The sequence below is a fragment of the Salmo trutta genome, chromosome 14, assembly GCF_901001165.1.
Source record: "Salmo trutta chromosome 14, fSalTru1.1, whole genome shotgun sequence".
NCBI lineage: Eukaryota > Metazoa > Chordata > Actinopteri > Salmoniformes > Salmonidae > Salmo > Salmo trutta.
The window spans coordinates 8,255,377-8,275,376 of NC_042970.1; the positions used below are offsets into that span (position 1 = coordinate 8,255,377).

The 20,000-nt window shown below is 43.1% G+C and overlaps 1 protein-coding gene across 1 annotated transcript in view; it reads left to right on the plus strand.

Moving 5' to 3' along the window:
* Positions 1–3,158: 3,158 nt before the first annotated feature.
* Positions 3,159–20,000, plus strand: part of LOC115207327 (uncharacterized) — a 19,723-nt gene continuing 2,881 nt past the window's right edge. Inside the window, exons 1-12 of the mRNA XM_029774335.1 lie at positions 3,159–3,443; positions 6,458–6,777; positions 8,112–8,318; positions 11,497–11,714; positions 12,090–12,770; positions 13,014–13,206; positions 13,415–13,515; positions 15,556–15,720; positions 16,485–16,687; positions 17,169–17,333; positions 19,312–19,504; positions 19,830–20,000. The exon at positions 19,830–20,000 is cut by the window's right edge and continues 158 nt beyond it. Of these exons, the coding sequence (XP_029630195.1) occupies positions 6,564–6,777; positions 8,112–8,318; positions 11,497–11,714; positions 12,090–12,770; positions 13,014–13,206; positions 13,415–13,515; positions 15,556–15,720; positions 16,485–16,687; positions 17,169–17,333; positions 19,312–19,504; positions 19,830–20,000 (2,511 nt within the window). The 5' untranslated portion in view covers positions 3,159–3,443; positions 6,458–6,563. The remainder of the gene's footprint in view (positions 3,444–6,457; positions 6,778–8,111; positions 8,319–11,496; positions 11,715–12,089; positions 12,771–13,013; positions 13,207–13,414; positions 13,516–15,555; positions 15,721–16,484; positions 16,688–17,168; positions 17,334–19,311; positions 19,505–19,829) is intronic.

Consider the following 20,000-nt stretch of genomic DNA (forward strand, 5'->3'; position numbering starts at 1 on the left):
TCTTTCTGTCTGTCTCTCTCTCTCTCTCTCTCTCTCTCTCTCTCTCTCCAGCCCATAGGAATAGAATGACTGTATTAGTCTAACTGTAGTAAGGCCACTACTATAGCCAAGCCACTGATTAGGGTTCGTATTAGTGGGAGTCATACGTTATGAAAAACAGTGATCTGCCATGTTCTGGACTGTGAGCCAAATACTTCCAGAGATCAACTGGTGAAAAAGCTGGTTTATCCTCTAGCTCTCTTCCCTTTGAACGATGCCCCTGGCTTGCTCCACCACGTGATCACATTCACCACAGCAGCACTGGAGAGAGGGAGGGAGAGAGAGAGAGAGAGAGAGGGAGAGAGGGGAAGGGTAGAGACAGAGAGTAGCACTAGAGAGAGGTGGGGAGTGGGCAGAGCGAGTGGGAGGGAGAGAGGAGAGGGGGGAGAGAGATCAGCGCTGGATAGAGAGAGAACAGAGTGCTCCAAGTGAAAGTAACTGAATACATGTTCACTGCTCCTCTCTTTCCTTAATCCCCATGTTTATGGGTTCAGCCCTCTCTGTAACCCCTCCCCCACTGTGTTATCGCAGTGTATCATCACTGTGGCATTTGGCTTATGTTTGGTTTATTTAATACCCTGCTCCTGCTCGTCCCTGCCTGACTGGCTGTAAATATGGTGACTGGCACACTGACCACACTGCAGCTAAAGCCACTTCTTGAAATTGTTGTGTGTTCCAAATGGCACCCTATTCCCTATTTAGTGCACTGCTTTTGACCAGAGCCCTCTGGCACCCTATTCCCTATTTAGTGCACTGCTTTTGACCAGAGCCCACTGGCACCCTATTCCCTATTTAGTGCACTGCTTTTGACCAGAGCCCACTGGCACCCTATTCCCTATTTAGTGCACTGCTTTTGACCAGAGCCCTATGGGATTGCAAACATGATGAATGGCCCACTGTCGAGGCTTCAGCAACTTCCTGAAATTGTATTTCTGTTTCCGTGTTTCATTATTGGCCTGGGGGGGTGAAATAAGACAAATAATGTTGACATGTAAAATTTATATTTTTTAATTTTTAATTTCACCTTTATTTAACCAGGTAGGCTAGTTGAGAACAAGTTCTCATTTACAACTGCGACCTGGCCAAGATAAAGCGTAGCAATTCGACACATACAACAACACAGAGTTACACATGGAATAAACATAACACAGTCAATAATACAGTAGAACAAAAGAAAACAAAAAGTGTATATACAGTGAGTGCAAATGAGGTAAGTTAAGGCAATAAATAGGCCATGGTGGCGAAGTAATTACAATATAGCAACGAAACACTGGAATGGTAGATGTGCAGAAGATGAATGTGCAAGTAGAGATACTGGGGTGCAAAGGAGCAAGATAAATAAATAAATAAATACAGTATGGGGATGAGGTAGGTAGACAGATGGGCTGTTTACAGACGGGCTATGTACAGGTGCAGTGATCTGTGAGCTGCTCTGACAGCTGGTGCTTAAAGCTAGTGAGGGAGATATGAGTCTCCAGCTTCAGAGATTTTTGTAGTTCGTTCCAGTCATTGGCAGCAGAGAACTGGAAGGAAAGACGACCAAAGGAGGAATTGGCTTTGGGGATGACCAGAGAGATATACCTGCTGGAGCGCGTGCTGCAGGTGGGTGCTGCTATGGTGACCAGTGAGCGGAGATAAGGCAGGGCTTTACCTAGCAGAGACTTGTAGATAACCTGTAGCCAGTGGGTTTGGCGATGAGTAGGAAGTGAGGGCCAACCAACGAGAGTGTACAGGTTGCAATAGTGGGTAGTGTATGGGGCTTTGGTGACAAAACGGATGGCACTTTGATAGACTGCATCCAGTTTGTTGAGTAGAGTGTTTGGAGGCTATTTTATAGATGACATCACCGAAGTCGAGGATCGGTAGGATGGTCAGTTTTACGAGGGTATGTTTGGCAGCATGAGTGAAGTAGGCTTTGTTGCGATATAGGAAGCCGATTCTAGATTTAATTTTGGATTGGAGATGTTTGATGTGAGTCTGGAAGGAGAGTTTACAGTCTAACCAGACACCCAGGTATTTGTAGTTGTCCACAAATTCTAAGTCAGAACCATCCAGAGTAGTGATGCTGGACGGGCGGGCAGTGATCGATTGAATAGCATGCATTTAGTTTTACTAGCGTTTAAGAGCAGTTGGAGGGCACAGAAGGAGAGTTGTATGGCATTGAAGCTCGTCTGGATGTTAGTTAACGCAGTGTCCAAAGAAGGGCTAGAAGTATACAGAATGGTGTCGTCTGCGTAGAGGTGGATCAGAGAATCACCAGCAGCAAGAGCAACATCATTGATGTATACAGAGAAGAGAGTCGGCCCGAGAATTGAACCCTGTGGCACCCCCATAGAGACTACCAGAGGTCCAGACAACAGGCCCTCTGATTTGACACACTGAACTCTATCAGAGAAGTAGTTGGTGAACCAGGCGAGGCAGTCATTTGAGAAACCAAGGCTGTTGAGTCTGCCAATAAGAATGTGGTGATTGACAGAGTCGAAAGCCTTGGCCAGGTTGATGAATACAGCTGCACAGTAATGTCTCTTATCGATGGCGGTTATGATGTCGTTTAGGACCTTGGCTGAGGTGCACCCATGACCAGCTCTGAAACCAGATTACATAGTGGAGAAGGTACGGTGGGATTCAAAATGGTCGGTGTTCTGTTTATTAACTTGGCTTTCGAAGACCTTAGAAAGGCAGGGTAGGATAGATATAGGTCTGTAGCAGTTTAGGTCTAGAGTGTCACCCCTTTGAAGAGGGGGATGACCGCGGCAGCTTTCCAATCTTTGGGAATCTCAGACGATATACGAAAGAGAGGTTGAACAGGCTAGTAATAGGGGTTGCAACAATTTCAGGAAGTTATCTTTAAAAAGGTATTACTTTAACATGGTTTTACCTGAGTGACTTTTTCATTACTGCCCCTGCTATTGACATAGAGCAGTTTGTAGGTATGTCTCCTGTTGTGTTAGTGCCACTACCCAACCACTGTAATATGGTGTTATTATGCTGTTTATAAACACTTTGTTTACTGCTTTAATGACCACCTTCTGTTCTGTTTTTCATTTGTATTTAATGTTGAGGTTTTTTTTTGCTGCCATTTCATAAAATCAATAAAGCACTCCTGATTTACTGTAGGCATGTGTTGTTGTTATTGTTGTTATTGATTATCTAGTATTACAGGCTCGCACCTAACAAAGACAGTTCCGGTGACTTTAGGGCTAGTCTACTTTTCAATGTATTTGATATTGTATTGCAATGCTCCGTCTGTATCGCACGTAATCGAGAAAGTAAACTGATTTATGACGTAATTTACGTAATGAAAACGTATCGCTCGGAAACCTCGACCAGAGCCACTAGTTTAGGTCTATATCGCCATGCCATAGACCATCAAACTACTTATGAATTGATTCGTCGTGAGAGAGGTAAGGTTCGTCATTTTAATGTAAATGTTTTGTCCGGCTTTTGCGTTGCTTGATTTTCTATGCTATTTCCTTTGTGACCGTCAAACCCTGGAGTTCGAAAGTACACGGTGTAGGCCGTCATTGTAAATAACAATTTGTTCTTAACCGAGTTGCCTAGTTAAATAAAGGTAAAATAAAAATAAAAAGTAGTGCGCGCATCTCTTAGCCGAGCCAAAGATGGTTGATAAATAAAGATGTCCCACACAGGCCGTTTACCGTTTTAAAAAATGGTCACAGTTCCGGTCTGCGTAAAGCGTTGCTCTCCCACAGCCACCAATGCATTAGCCGCTGGGTCTGGTCCGCTTACTTCATTGTCTGTGTATAAACCAGAAAAAAAAGGAGCGAGTGAGATGTCTCGCTTACTCTTCCGTCTCTGGCCGAAGTATTGCTCTGTTCCGTCAGTCTAGACCGTTTCAACTGGGGGGGGGGGCAAGCTGGGGCCAGTTGTACTGTTAGAGGGGCCAGTTACATTAGACGTTATTGTTGTTATTGTTGTCATTTCGTTTTCTTCACCTTCATTAGCAGGCAAAAGACCATGTTCATAACCATCATCGTTGCCACTGTCTAACTCTAATAACGGATGTAAAAAAAGAAAGATAGCAAAAATGTGTTATTTATAAATTATTTCATACTCCACATTTAGGGGGGCCACAAGGGGGTCCAAAATTGTTGTCACAGGGGCACTGCCCCCCCCCCCCCCCCTCCCAGGACCGCTAGTGGTCCCACATCTCAGAGGCCAGAGCCAAAACCCTATCAAAGAAACGTACTATCAAAGAAACGTATCAAAGAAACGTATCTAACGTACTATCAAAGGGTGCTCTAGTTATTCACACATCAAATACAGAAACATGCAATTAAAAATGTATTAACCCTGCAGAAGTTTGTCCCTAGTAGATTAATACAATTGTTTTGATAGATTTAAACTTTTTTGGGATAGGGGGCAGTATTCAGAAATTCAGATGAATACTTGCCCAAATTAAACTGCCTGGTAGGATATGCATATTATTAGTAGATTTGGATAGAAAACACTCTGACGTTTCCAAAACTGTTTGAATGATGTCTGTGAGTATAACAGAACTCATATGGCAGGCAAAAACCTGAGAAAAAATCCTACCAGGAAGTGACTTGTAGTTTTTCTATCTAATCCTTATTCAAACTACAGTGTCTGTGGGGTCATTTTGCACTTCCTAAGGCTTCCATTGGCTAACAACAGCCTTTAGAAACTTGTTTCATGCGTCCATTGTTACTGGGCAGACAATAGGAGCTCAGTCAATCAGTGGACTGCCTGGGACCAGTGAGTTGTTTACTGCGCAGCCACCTTGGCGCGCCTCTCCTTCTTTTTCCTCTGTAATGAATACGCTATTGTCCGTTTGGAATATTATCAACGTTTTATGTTAAAAAGACCCTAAGGATTGATTGTAAACATCGTTTGACATGTTTCTACGAACGGTAATGGAACATTTTGACTTTTTGTCTCCGGTTTTATGCTCATGCATTATGCCTTTGGATAGTGATCTGAACGCGCGAACAAAAGGAGGTATTTGGACATAAATATGGAGTATTTCGAACAAAAATAACATTTCTTGTGGGAGTCCTGGAAGTGCATTCCGACGAAGATCAGCAAAGGTAAGGGAAGATTTATAATACTAATTCTGAGTTTAGTTGACTCCAGAACTTGGCGGGTAACTGTATAGCTTGCTTTGATGGCTGAGCTCTGTACTCAGAATATTGAAAAATGTGCTTTTGCTGTAAAGCTATTTTAAAATCTGACACAGCGGTTGCATTAAGGAGAAGAGTATCTATAATTCTTTCAATAACTTGTAAATTTTATCAACGTTTATGATGAGTATTTTTGTAAATTGATGTGCTCATTCACCGGAGGTTTGGTGGGAATACATTTTCTGAACATCACGCGCCAATGTAAAATGGGGTTTATGGATATAAATATGAACTTTATCGAACATATAACATACATGTATTTTGTAACATTGAGTCCTGGGAGTGTCATCTGATGAAGACCATCAAAGGTTAGTGATTCATTTTAGCTGTATTTCTGTTTTTTGTGACGCCTCTCCTTGCTTGGAAAATGGTTGTGTGGTTTTTCATGTTTAGGCGCTGTCCTGACATAATCTAATGTTGTGCTTTTGCCGTAAAGCCTTTTTGAAATCGGACACTGTGGTTGGATTAAGGAGCATCTTATCTTTAAAATGGTGCATAATACTTGTGTGTTTGAGATTATGAGATTGAATTATGAGATTTTTGTTGTTTTGAATTTGCCGCCCTGCTATTTCACTGGCTGTACCGCGGGTGGGACGCTAGCGTCCCACATGTCCCAGAGAGGTTTTAATAAGCTCACAATATATTTGTTATGTAACTAGGAAAGTCAGTTAAGAACAAATTCTTATTTACAATAATGGTCTACCAGAAGGTAAAAGGCCTCCTGCAGGGACAGAGGCTGGGATTAAAAATAAAAAACTAAATAAAAATATAGGACAAAACACCATCACAACAAGACAGACATCACAACACTACATAAAGAGAGACCTGAGACGACAACATAGCAAGGCAGCAACACAACATGACAACAACATGGTAGCAACACAACATGGCAACAACATGGTAGCAACACAACATGACAACAACATGGTAGCAACACAACATGGCAGCAGCATAACATGATAGCAGCACAAAACATGGTACAAACATTATTGGACACAGACAACATCACAAAGGGCAAGAAGGTAGAGACAACAATATATCACACGAAGCAGCCACAACTGTCAGTAAGAGTGTCTATGATTGAGACTTTGAATGAAGAGATGGAGATAAAACGATCCAGTTTGAGTGTGGCTGCTTCGATCCAGTACATAAATCTATCCATTAATCCATTCTTGTCTCATTGAATGTATCCATGAATTTATGGATAGGCCTACACATGTACCATATCCATATTTTACTTTTCTCTACACTTCTAGTTCAACAGAATCGCAACACATTGAGATAGTCCTCTCTTCCTGGGTGATTTGGGTGATCCGGTGGAGACCTACCACCTAACCCCCAGCGGAAAGTTCAGAGTTCGAGATGCCCGTGTACCGAGCACTGCTGGGCGCTGGCATCCTGGGTGAGGATGGCGATGATGAAGATGACACAGAGAAGGAACTCCTGTCCTTTTTGCCCGACCTGGACGAGAGACGGTGGCGCGGTGAGCAGATCAACAAGATCAGAGACTTCCTGAACTCAGCTGTGGCGAGGGAGACAGACCTCACGCTACTACTGGACTGGCTCACTGAAGCACGTGAGTATCTGCACCTCAAATGGCACCTTATTCCCTATATAGTGCACTACTTTTGACCAGGGCCCATGGGGCTCCAGTAAATAGGGAATAGGGTGCCACCTGGGACACAAATCCTGTATTGGATATTCAATACATTTTATAGGGATGTCTGTCTATCTATGCAAATTGTCAAATACATTTTTTATGTGAGTGAATGTGCTTGTACTTCCTATTTCCATATTCAAATAACTGGTTGGTGTAGACATTACTCATGTTGTAAACCTGCACAGCCTGGTCTCATAGACTAGACGTAACATAGTAAACGGTACACTCAAATTAGTATGATATATTACATTTGGTATGGTTACATAAGACAGAAGGTTACTTATTAAGGCAAAAAAAACAGAAGGAAAGGAAAGGGGGATTCATAGTCAGTTGTACAACTGAATACATTCAACTGAAATGTGTCTTCCACATGTAACTCAACCCCTCTGTGCTGGGTGGTTGGATGGGCATATAATGCGAATGTCTAACAAACCAAATGTCGCATGTTCAAGTCTCGTCACGGACAACTTTAGCATCTTAGCTAATTAGCAACTTTCCAACTTCTTACTACTTTTTAGCTACTTTGCACCTACTTAGCAAGTTAGCTAACCCTAAAATAAAAACCCTTTAACCTTAACCCCTAGCCTAGCTAACCTTAGCCACCTAGCTAACATTACCCTTAGCCACCTAGCTAATGTTAGCGTTAGCCACCCAGATAACTTTAGCCACAACAAAAAGGAAGGTATTGCAAATTCATAAAATATTGTAAGAATTGCAATTCGTAATAAATCATACGAATTGCAATTCTCAACATATACGAAATGGATGATGGACATCCACATATTAATACATATCATACCCAATGTAAAATATCACTAATTTGAGTGTCGCAGATTTTTTATTATTATGTTATGTCTACACCTGAGTCCAGGTTGACCTGCAGGACATGTTTTGCATAGGCTACACTGCAATTACTGCAGTAACCATGTTCAGTCTTTATTATAAGTTCTTGAACTTGCCCAAACCATAACAATGTGTTCATCTGGAATAGTTAGCTTACTTTTTCATACTGGTTTCCCACGTCACAGTTTTAAACCTGTGATATGGTCACATAAATCACCATGGAGATATAGGGCACCTTACGGTCACTATATGGATAACCTGTCCATGTCTCTACCCGTACCCTTGTTTAGCATAATCAATAAGCAATCAATAAATCAAATCAAATGTTATTTGTCACATGTGCCCGAATACAACAGGTGTAATGCTTACTTACGAGCCCAATAACATCTCTGTTCTACGGTCTACAGAGGAGTCACTACAGACGTTTGAGAACGAGAGAGCTACAAAGAAAGAGGGGAACGAGGAGGAGGTTACATCAGAATGGATCGAAGTCATACAGAGAAAGTTGGAGACGTCTATCAATGATACGGATGGCTGCATTCACCGCCTACGTGGCCTCTGCCAAGGCCTCTTTGATACCGACGTGAAAAAAAAGACGAAGAAGGAGGAAGCTGGTAAGATTGAGTATGAGAAGAGAAACGTTAAATGTCTTAGTATTTCTGACAAATAGATTATTGCTATGTCTCTTGCTCTCCACAGAAGTCAAAACTAACTAAGAGTGTAAATGACTTGAATACTTTAAGACTGATCAAATCGAATGTTATTGTTCACATACACATTGTTTAACAGATGTTATTGCGGGTGTAGCGAAATGCTTGTGCTTCTAGCTCCAACAGTGCAGTACCGTAAATTCCGGACTATAAGCCGCAATTTATATTCAGGTGCGCTTAATAGTCCGGAAATTACGGTAATATCTAACTAGTAATATCTAACAGTTTCACAACATATTCCCAAAATACACATAAATATAAGTAAGAAATGGATTAAGACTATATATACATATATGTCAGAGTGGCATTGGACTAAGATACAGTGGCATAGTATAGAGTACAGTTTATACAGTTGAAGCTGGAAGTTTACATACACCATAGCCAAATACATTTAAACTCAGTTTTTCACAATTCCTGACATTTAATCCTAGTAAGAATTCCCTGTTTTAGGTCAGTTAGGTTCACCACTTTATTTTAAGATTGTGAAATGTCAGAATAATAGTAGAGAGAATGGTTTATTTCAGCTTTTATTAAAGTGGCTAGTGTTTCATTTCCTTAAAGTGGCCAGTGATTCCTAATCTATGTCTATAGGCAGCCGCCTCTGATGTGCTGGAGATGGCTGTAGTATAGAATACAATACAGTATATACATATGAAATGGGTGAGGCAATATGTAAACACAATTTAAAAGTGACTAAGATTCCGTAGAATAGTGTGGAGTGCAGTTTATACATATGAGATGAGTAATGCTAGATGCGGAACATTATTAAAGTGGCTAGTGATTCCTAATCTATGTCTACAGGCAGCTGCCTCTGATGTGCTAGTGATGGCTGTTTAACAGTCTGGCCTTGAGATAGAAGCTGTTTTTCAGTCTCTCGTTCCCAGCTTTGATGCACCTGTACTGACCTCGCCTTCTGGATGATAGCGGGGTGAACAAGCAGTGGTTCGGGTGGTTGTTGTCCTTGATGATCTTTTTGGCCTTCCTATGGCATCTGGTGCTGTAGGTGTCCTGGAGAGTGGGAAGTTTGCTCCCAGTAACGCGTTGTGCATACCCCACCACCCTCTGGAGAGCTTTGCAGTTGTGGGTGGTGCAGTTGCCGTACCAGGCGGTGATACAACCCGACAGGATGCTCTCAATTGTGCATCTGTAAACGTTTGTGAGGGTTGTAGGTGTTAAGCCACATTTCTTTATTCTCCTGAGGTTGAAGAGGCGCTGTTGTGCCTTCTTCACCAAGCTGTCTGTGTGGGTGGACCATTTCAGTTTGTCAGTGATGTGTACGCCGTGGAACTTTCCACCTTCTCCACTGCGATCCCATCGATGTGGATAGGGGGGTGCTCCCTCTGCTGCTTCCTGAAGTCCACGATCATCTCCTTTGTTTTGTTGATGTTGACTGAGAGGTTATTTTCCTGGCACCGCTCTCCCAGGGCCCTCACCTCCTCCCTGTAGGCTGTCTCGTCATTGTTAGTAATCAAGCCTACTACTGTTGTGTTGTCTGCAAACTTGATGATTGAGTGGGAGGCGTGCTTGGCCACGCAGTCATGGGTGAACAGGGAGTACAGGAGGGGGCTGAGCACGCACCCTTATGGGGCCCCAGTGTTGAGGATCAGCGAAGAGGTGTTGTTTCCTACCTTCACCACATGGGGGCGACCCGTCAGGAAGTCCAGGACCCAGTTACACAGGGTGGGGCTCAGACCCAAGGCCTCAAGCTTGATGATGAGCTTGGAGGGAACTATGGTGTTGAATGCTGAGCTGTAGTCAATGAACAGCATTCTTACATAGGTATGCCTCTTGTCCAGATGAGACAGGGCAGTGTGCAGTGTGGTGGTGATTGCATCGTCTGTGGATCTATTGGGGCGGTAAGCAAATTGAAGTGGGTCTAGGGTGGCAGGTAAGGTGGAGGTGATATGGTCCTTGACTAGTCTCTCAAAGCACTTCATGATGACAGAAGTGAGTGCTACGGGGCGATAGTCATTTAGTTCAATTACCTTTGCTTTCTTAGGTACAGGGACAATGGTGGCCATCTTGAAGCATGTGGGGAGAACAGATTGGGATAGGGAGAGATTGAATATATCTGTGAACACACCAGCCAGCTGGTCTGCGCAAGCTCTGAGGACGCGGCTAGGGATGCCGTCTGGGCCGGCAGCCTTGCTAAGGTTAACAGGCTTAAATGTCTTACTCACGTCGCCCACAGTCCTTGATAGCGGGCCACGTCGGTGGCACTGTATTATCATCAAAGCGAGCGAAGAAGGTGTTCACCCTTTCCAGAAGAAAGACGTCGGTGTCCGCGGCGTGGCTGGTTTTCCTTTTATAATCCGTGATTGTCTGTAGACCCTGCCGCATACGTCTCGTGTCTGAGCCGTTGAACTGGGACTCAACTTTGTCCCCATACCGACGTTTAGCCTGCTTGATTGCTTTGTGGAGGGAATAACTACACTGTTTGTACTCTTCCATATTCCCAGTCTTCTTGCCCTGGTTAAATGAGGTGGTTCGCGCTTTCAGTTTTGCAAGAATGCTCTCATCTATCCACGGTTTCTGGTTGGGGTAGGTGTTAATAGTCACAGTGGGTACAACATCTCCTATGCACTTCCTGATATACCGATACGGTGAATGAGTTTATGTGTCAATATTATTTTCTGAAGCTACTCTGAACATATCCCAGTCTGCGTAATCAAAACAATCTTGAAGCGTGCATTTCGATTGGTCAGACCAGCGTTGAATAGTCCTCACCACGGGTGCTTCCTGTTTGAGTTTCTGCCTATAGGAGGGGAGGAGCAAGATGGAATCGTGGTCTGATTTGCCGCATGGAGGGCGGGGGAGTGCCTTATATGCATTCTGGAAGGTAGTATAGCAATGGTTGAGGGTTTCAGCAGCGTGAGTACAACAATCATTATGTTGATAGAATTTCGGGAGCCTTTCCTGTAAATTTGCTTTGTAAAAAATTCCCAGCTACAATAAATGCAGCCTCAGGATATGTGATATGTGGATTGTTCTCCAGTGAACGTTTTGTGATGATAGAAGGCCTGCATTCTGGCTGAGGAGATTGTATGATCATAATGGCTAATGCTACAGTGTGTATTTGCAGCTCTGAATAAGGGTGTGTGGCGTTGGTGGAGGGAGCAGAAGGTGGATGCACGGACCATCAAACGAATCCAGGAGCTCCAGCCCCCTGCTGCAGGCGTGTTTCTAGCGGACGTCAACCTGGCCACCAAGTCTGCCACGGAGCTGTCCTTCATGCTCTTAGACGTAGCCAAGTCACTAGGCTGCAACAAGGCAATGAATCTGGCCTTTAAGTTCATAACGGTAGGTCACACACCAGACAGTAATGGTAGGTCACACATCAGACAGTAACGGTAGATCACACACCAGGCAGTTCTCTGAGGACAAGTATTGGTCTGCTAAGGCCAGGATTCAATCAAAGGCACTTTGTCCACTAATGTACTGCACTTGACTTATTTAAGTTTGAGCCTACCGCCGCAGAGTTTACCATGAATGCGATTTCCGTCTTGGCAATTGCCATTAAAATGTGCATCATCAAAACTGCATTGCGCTTGTCAATGATACGCTTTTGATTGAATCCCGGCCTCAATTTTGAATGTATGCACTCCCTGTACTGTAAGTCACGTTGGAATTAAAGCCTATGCTAAATGGTATACACATACGGTTCGTTATGATCAGGTAGGGCTGCAGAACCTTAATCAAGCATTCCAGGAGCGCACCAAGGAAACCAGGAAGCTTCTGGCACAGGTGGAGGAGCTGCAGTCTTTGGACTGTCGCTTCGAACTGGCCCAGATAAAGATCCAAGTGGGAGACAGTCAAATCAAGATGACCAAGATGGAGGATGAGCTTTCGTCAGTCAAGGAGCAGAACGATATTCTACTGTTCCAGATCCAACAGATGCAGGAGATCCCGAAACATCCATGGCCGAAACAGCAGATAGTGGTCGTTGCTCCCTCAAAAAACGTACAAGGAGCACCAGTTCTCAACAATCAGCTGGTTCCGCAACCAACCCCCAAGCTTAAGTACCCCAAACGGAGGCCGAAACCAAAGCCGGAGCCAGGCCAGCCTGTTGGCGAAGAAGTGGAAGAAGTCGAGTCTCTGGAAGACATCTCAGTGGATCCAGAAGACATCATCGAGCAGGTGGAGAGGAAAAGCATGGATCTTCTGGAGGCCATCCAGAAGTCTGAGCAGTATGTGGTGTCAATTTCTGGTGACAAGGAGAAGGGGAAAGATGGTGAGCTGCTAGAAGGGATGGATGCCGCCAGCAGAAAAGCCAAGGCAGCTGATATCATCAAGCTGTACTGCGATCTACAGAGGTCCATCAGAGACTCTTTTAACGACATGATCACGCAGCTACAGGTAGGAGCACATCAGCATATTGTAGCAAATTTGGGGGGGGGGGGTAGCCCCGGGCCAGCGAATGTCAACCCAACACCTTAGCCATGACGCCAAGAGATCTGAATATCTTGATGAGGTCACTGGGTGTTGGGTGAAGTTTCCTGCATCATACTAGCCGACATTCTGCCTTTATTTGATTCTTACTGCAGTTTAGGGGCTTTTTGTCCCACTGACATTCTCTCACTTGTGGTGATTCCCCTCCAGGGGAAGTTTGACGATGACATCATAGACGTGCCGCTCATGGACAACGACAACAAACTGGACGAATCAGCGTTCTGGGACTCAACCCAGAAAACCCCAGGAGACATGCTGAAGGAGATCACCAATGAGATACAGAACCAGGACCGCACGGTGAAGGATGTGGGAGCCAACATACAAGAGCTCTTTGACTTGGAAGGTGAATGGATAGATAGATGGATGAATTAATGAATGAATGAATACATTGCCCCACCATTGGAGTACAACAATACATACATTACAAATCATCAAGAATTAATAACACAACGAATTCTAACAACTTACATGGAAATAAGTTGTTGGAATTGATTAATTATTGATGATTGTTTATGTATGTATTGTTGTACTCCAATGGTGGTCCTCGTTAGGTAAAAAGACTTTGTCAAACCTCAAGGGAAAGAGTCGTCGCCACTCCCTGAACATCATCTTGGACCAGTTCAAGAACCTCAACGAGATGGGAAAGAAGCAGGTCTTTATTTATTTTTCATTCCAAATGGCACCATGTTCCCTATATAGTGCACTACTTTTGACCCAAGCCCTGTGTGACTACATAGGGAACTAGTGCACTATATAGGGAATAGGGTGCCATTTGGAAAGCACTCTCCGTAACTATAGCACTTTACTGAAAGCACTTTATATAAGCATGTACAGTTGAAGTCTGAAGTTTACATACACTTAGGTTGGAGTCATTAAAACTCGTGTTTCAACCACTCCACAAATTTCTTGTTAATAACAAACTATAGTTTTGGCAAGTCGGTTAGGACATCTACTTTGAGCATGACACAAGGAATTTTTCCAACAATTGTTTACAGACAGATTATTTCACTTATAATTCACTGTATCACAATTCCAGTGGGTCAGAAGTTTACATACACTAAGTTGACTGTGCCTTTAAACAGCTTGGAAAATTCCAGAAAAGGATGTCATGGCTTTAGAAGCGTCTGATAGACTAATTGACATTATTTTAGTCAATTGGAGGTGTACCTGTGGATGTATTTCAAGGCCAACCTTCAAACTCAGTGCCTCTTTGCTTGACATCATGGGAAAATCAAAAGAAATCATCCAAGACCTCAGAAAAAATATTGTAGACCTCCACAAATCTGGTTCATCCTTGGGAGCAATTTACAAACGCCTGAAGGTACCACGTTCATCTGTACAAACAATAGTATGCAAGTATAAACACCATGGGACCATGCAGCCGTCATACCGCTCAGGAAGGAGACGCGTTCTGTCTCCTAGAGATGAACGTACTTTGATGCGAAAAGTGCAAATCAATCCCAGAACAACAGCAAAGGACCTTGTGAAGATGCTGGAAGAAACAGGTACAAAAGTATCTATATCCATAGTAAAACGAGTCCTATATCGACATAACCTGAAAGGCCGCTCAGCAAGGAAGAAGCCACTGCTCCAAAACCGCCGTAAAAAAAGCCAGACTATGGTTTGCAACTGTTTGGCCATAATGAACATTGCTATGTTTGGAGGAAAAATGGTGAGTCTTGCAAGCCGAAGAACACCATCCCAACCGTGAAGCACGGGAGTGGCAGCATCATGTTGTGGGGGTGCTTTGCTGCAGGAGGGACTGGTGCACTTCACAAAATAGATGGCATCATGAGGGTGGAAAATTATGTGGATATATTGAAGCAACATCTCAAGACATCAGTCAGGAAGTTAACGCTTGGTCGCAAATGGGTCTTCCAAATGGACAATGACCTCAAGCATACTTCCAAAGTTGTGGCAAAATGGCTTAAGGACAACAAAGTCAAGGTATTGGAGTGACCATCACAAGGCTATGACCTCAATCCCATAGAAAATGTGTGGGTAGCACTGAAAACGCGTGTGGGATCAAGGAGGCCTACAAACCTGACTCAGTTACACCAGCTCTGTCAGGAGGAATGGGCCAAAATTCCCCCAATTTATTATGGGAAGCTTGTGGAAGGCTACCCGAAACGTTTGACCCAAGTTAAACAATTTAAAGGCAATGCTACCAAATACTAATTGAGTGTATGTAAACTTCTGACCCACTGGGAATGTGATGAAAGAAATAAAATCTGAAATAAACCCTTATCTCTACTATTATTCTGACATTTCACATTCTTAAAATAAAGTGGTGAATCTAACTGACCTAAAACAGGGAATTCTTACTAGGAATAAATGTCAGGAATTGTGAAAAACTGAGTTTAAATGTATTTGGCTAAGGTGTATGTAAACTTCCGACTTCTACTGTAGGTATATTCCTCGTGCTTTTAGCCTAGGTAGCCTATAGTTTTGGTCTGTATTTACACTGACTTGTCTTGTGTATGTTTTTATTGTTTCGTTGTTTGTCTTGAGAGTTTTTACAAAACATATTCCTATTTAATATGTATTCTAATAAATAAAAAATGTCATAAATTCACTTGACTTGCCTTTTACTTTCTGTTTGTGCTCTATACAGGGTTATTGTAGAAGACTTTGTGACAACTGCTGATGTAAAAAGGACTTTATAAAATACATTTTGTTGATTCATTGCTAGATTTGCAAATTGCGTCTGACCCTGGAGAACCTGGTGGAGATGCATAGGAAGGTGAACCAGGAGAAGCCTGAGACCAGAGGTCCAGAGGAACCACAACACCTCAATCAGGTCCACCTCCCCATTCTCTCCCCCCAGGAATCAGAGGGGGAGCTGGAGGAGATTGAGGTGAATTAATTGATTGATTGAATTTATTAGATACCGTAAAACTTCAATTGAACACAGTCTCAAGAAGCCGTCTGTCCCGTTTAAACGTCGATGGGCGAAGTGAAGGCAAGTAAGGGTTAAGGTTGTTATTAAAGGCCCAGTGCAGTCAAAAACTAGATTTTCCTTTGTTTTAAATATATTTCCACACTATGAGGTTGGAATAATACTGTGAAATTGTGAAAATTATGATAATGCCCTTTTAGTGTAAGATATGTTTGAAAAGACTGCCTGAAATTTCAGCCTGTTTTGGTGGAATGGAGTTTTTGCCTTCCATAGTGACATCACCATGAGGTAAATTAGTTAATCAACGAGCTTTTCAACATTTTATTGAGCAAAAGCTGTGTGTGTTAAGGAAATAGAAGCATGTATCAAATAGAAGCCTGTCTCTAAGAAGTGCCTGTTGTGTTCAGTGGTTGAAGAAAATAAAAGCCCTGGGCTATTAATTGAAGTTTTACGATAATTAAAAGTAGTATGCTGATTGAGGATAAAAACACAATAATGCCCGGAGGCTTATTTCCATTGTGGTCCTCATATGAACTAATAAATGGTTGAATGAATGAATGAATGAACAAACAATTGAACGAATGAATTAATTTATGAATTAATGAATAATTTAATGTCCCATAGGGCAATTTGGTTACATGCATACCTGTCATACATATAACATAACACTTACATCTCTTCAGGTGTAAAAGAGAATGTGTTGTAAATAAACATCTCTTCAGGTGGTAGAGAAGCAGAGGAGAACCAGGAAACGTTCCATCCTTGTGCAGAAGACCCAGAAACGAATCCCCGTGAAGATGGCCGAGTCCAGGTCGTGGACAGACCATGTGGAACGCTACAGCTCAGACATGACGTTGGAGGCGGACAAGTTGATGAAGACTCGCATGGTGGGAGTGAACCACATCTTCCACGTGGAATCCCAGAGGTAATGTCTGCACCGCAAAGGGCACCCTTTCTATTCCCTATATAGGGCATTACCCATAGGGCCCTGGTCAAAAGTAGTGCACTATAAAGTGAATAGTGTGTGAGGCACATTGTGGACGAAGGAGTCCCAGGGGTCTGTATGGTTTTACTCAGATCAAGGTTCAAGAGGGGATCATATAAGGACAGTTGATCAGTGGTGAGTATAATGTCAATAGGTGGTTCATATAGTTACACTTGTTGCTTGACTTAACGCTTTTGGAGCTGCAAGACTTTTTACTTTGCATCTCTAGGTTTCTTCCATCTAGGGAGTTCTTCCTGGCCACTGTGCTTCTGTTTCTACTAGTTCTAGGGTTTACCGGGGTTTAGGACGGTAAACTGTACAGCACTTTGTGACAACTGCTCATGTAAAAAAGGGCTTTATAAAATACATGATTGATGGATTGATTGATTGATGCATTGATTGAAGGGTTCACTTCCTACAGGTCCAACTTGAAGCTGCTCCACCAGGCTGTGGTGAACAGGCATATCTCCCCACAGCTCTACCGCATGGTGAAGGACATAATCATCCAGACACTTAGCAGTGTGGAGAACAGACTACTCTGTCTTATCAGGAGGTTCATAAAGCACAAAGCTCTGCAGCACGTCAGGTACTATAGGCTGGCTGGCTGGCTGGGTGGGTGGGTGGATTAATGGATGATGGATGATGGATGGGTGGCTAGTCAGTTGGTTGGTTGTCTGGTTGGCTGGCTGGCTGGTTGGTTGTCTGGCTTGGTGGATTGATGGATGGGTGGCTAGTCGGTTGGTTGGTTGTCTGGTTGGCTGGCTGGGTGGATTGATGGATGGGTGGCTAGTCGGTTGGTTGGTTATCTGGTTGTCTGGCTGGCTGGTTGGTTGTCTGGCTGGGTGGATTGATGGATGATGGATGGGTGGCTAGTCGGTTGTCTGGTTGGCTGTCTGGTTGACTGGTTTGCTGGATGATTTAGTACCTGTCTTGCTTTAACATAGTTTGGTCCCAAAATGGCCTCTAGGTAGTTGTAGGGCAGTGGAGGCTCCTCAGAGGAGGAAGGGGAGGACCATCCTCCTCAATGAATTTCATTTTTTTTTAAATAGTAAAACATTAAAAAAGTTATCCTTTTTAGATAGAACGTAACTAAATATAATCACGTCAACAAATAATTGATTAAAACACACTATTTTGCAACGAAGGTCTACAGTAGCCTCAACAGCACTCTGTAGGGTAGCACCATGGTGTAGCCGGAGGACAGCTAGCTTCTGTCCTCCTCTGGGTACATTGACTTCAATAAAAAACAGAGGAGGCTCATGGTTCTCACCCCCTTCCATAGACTTACACAGTAAATATGACAACTTCCAGAGTACGTCCTCCAATCTATCAAAGCTCTTGCAGCATGAACTGACATGTCTTCCACCCAATCAAGTGATCAGAGAATGAATCTAGTACTGAAAGCATAAGCTACAGCTAGCTAGCACTGCAGTGCATAACATGTGGTGAGTAGTTGACTCAAAGAGAGAGAAAGACAATAGTTGAACAGTTTTGAACAAATTGATTTCTTACAAAATGAAGGAGAATGTCATTTTTTCTCCAGTTTCACTTAGCTAGCAAATGCAGCTAGCTAGTTTAGCCTACTCAAACACCCTGCTCAAACGGAGGGATGCTATGTTAGCTAGCTGGCTATGACTATCCAACACAACACTGGAACTCTTCCAAGTCAAGGTATGCTTTTGGTTTTACTAATTTATTGCCACCGGGGCCCACCGGGGCCCACCGGTGTAACTGCTTACTGACTATACACTGTAACTTTACTGCATGATTGTAGAGGGTTTACTAACACATTAGTTCTATTAGCTATGTTGACTATGACGTTACTTTAGCTAATATGGTGACAACGATGTAGGCTGTATGTAGCAGTTATGACATGGTTTAGCTTGGAAAGGTTTTTTCGCCTGGTCACATACAGCAGATGTGTTGTGCATTGAAGTCCAAAAACGAAGGGAAAAGGTGAGCGGAGTAGAGTGCATAGATGCAAGAAGGAATACAACGTGGCTGCTATGAAAGTGAACTGTGTTTACGCGTGATCAGGGGTGTATTCATTACGCCGATTCTGTTGAAAAACATTTCTTAAATGGAAGCAAATAGAATGAAATGGGGATAAATGTACCTGAATTTGTCGATTACAAACTCTCATTTGCAACTGTTGGACTAATGATTACAGCCTATATCAGCTAGATGCTGGCAAGAGTGTGGAAGGCGGTATTGAATGTGTCACTGTCTGTCCATGTATCACTGTCTGTCACCTCAATTTCTTTCTCTCAACATTTTCTGCACCTACGTTGTAAACTTTCATTCATAGGCTAGGTTGTAGCAACCTCATGATGGGTACAGGGAAAATTCAAGTTTCATGTAGTAGCCTAAACCTATCACTGTTACATTGAACTGAGTGAATGGAATATGAATGACAGTCATCTAATATGCTGTAATAGAAACAAGGCCATGTTCATCAAGCTCATGAAAACAAAAACAAAATGTTATTGTAGTGAACTATGATACTTGTTTGAAATTGATCAAATCTAAACGCTAACTACAAATTATTTTTTATTACAAAACAGAAACAATCTGAATGCTAGACTGCTCTTGGCGCGTGACATGAGCGATGGTCAGGCGGCCAAGGACTTGTACAAGTCCCTACAAAGACTGGACGTGCACCAGTCTACTATGACGAGGCAGTGGTCTGAGACGCAAACTTCCATTGAACTGACACGGACCAGATGCCTGGCACACACGCTCTACCTCTTCAGTCAGGTTAGGAGGAGTCAATGTGGTTGAGGGGTAGACGTTAATCCAGAAATATAAATAGGAACTTTTAAGAGGGAAAATGTTTTTGTTTTTGATACCTCACAACCAGGATTCTATTCCAAGGTCAGGATTTTTTATTTTTACATATCTAGTTTTTATATACTCTACTATTTTCTACTCTACTCTACTCTACTCTACTCTACTCTACTCTACACTACACTACTCTACACTACTCTACTCTACTCTACTCTACTCTATACTACTCTACTCTACTCTACTCTACTCTACTCTACTCTACTCTACTCTACTCTACACTACCTTATCTCAACAGCTGAGAGTGGACTATAACTTGCATCTTGCCGCTCCGGTCCCATGCAACACCAGCCAGGAGCTGCCCCATCCCATCATGACGGTGGTGCCTACCAAACTACAGTGGTCTCTGAGGCCCAGTCCCAGCTCCAATCTCCCATCATTCCTGTCACTGGCACGTCTAGCCCCATCC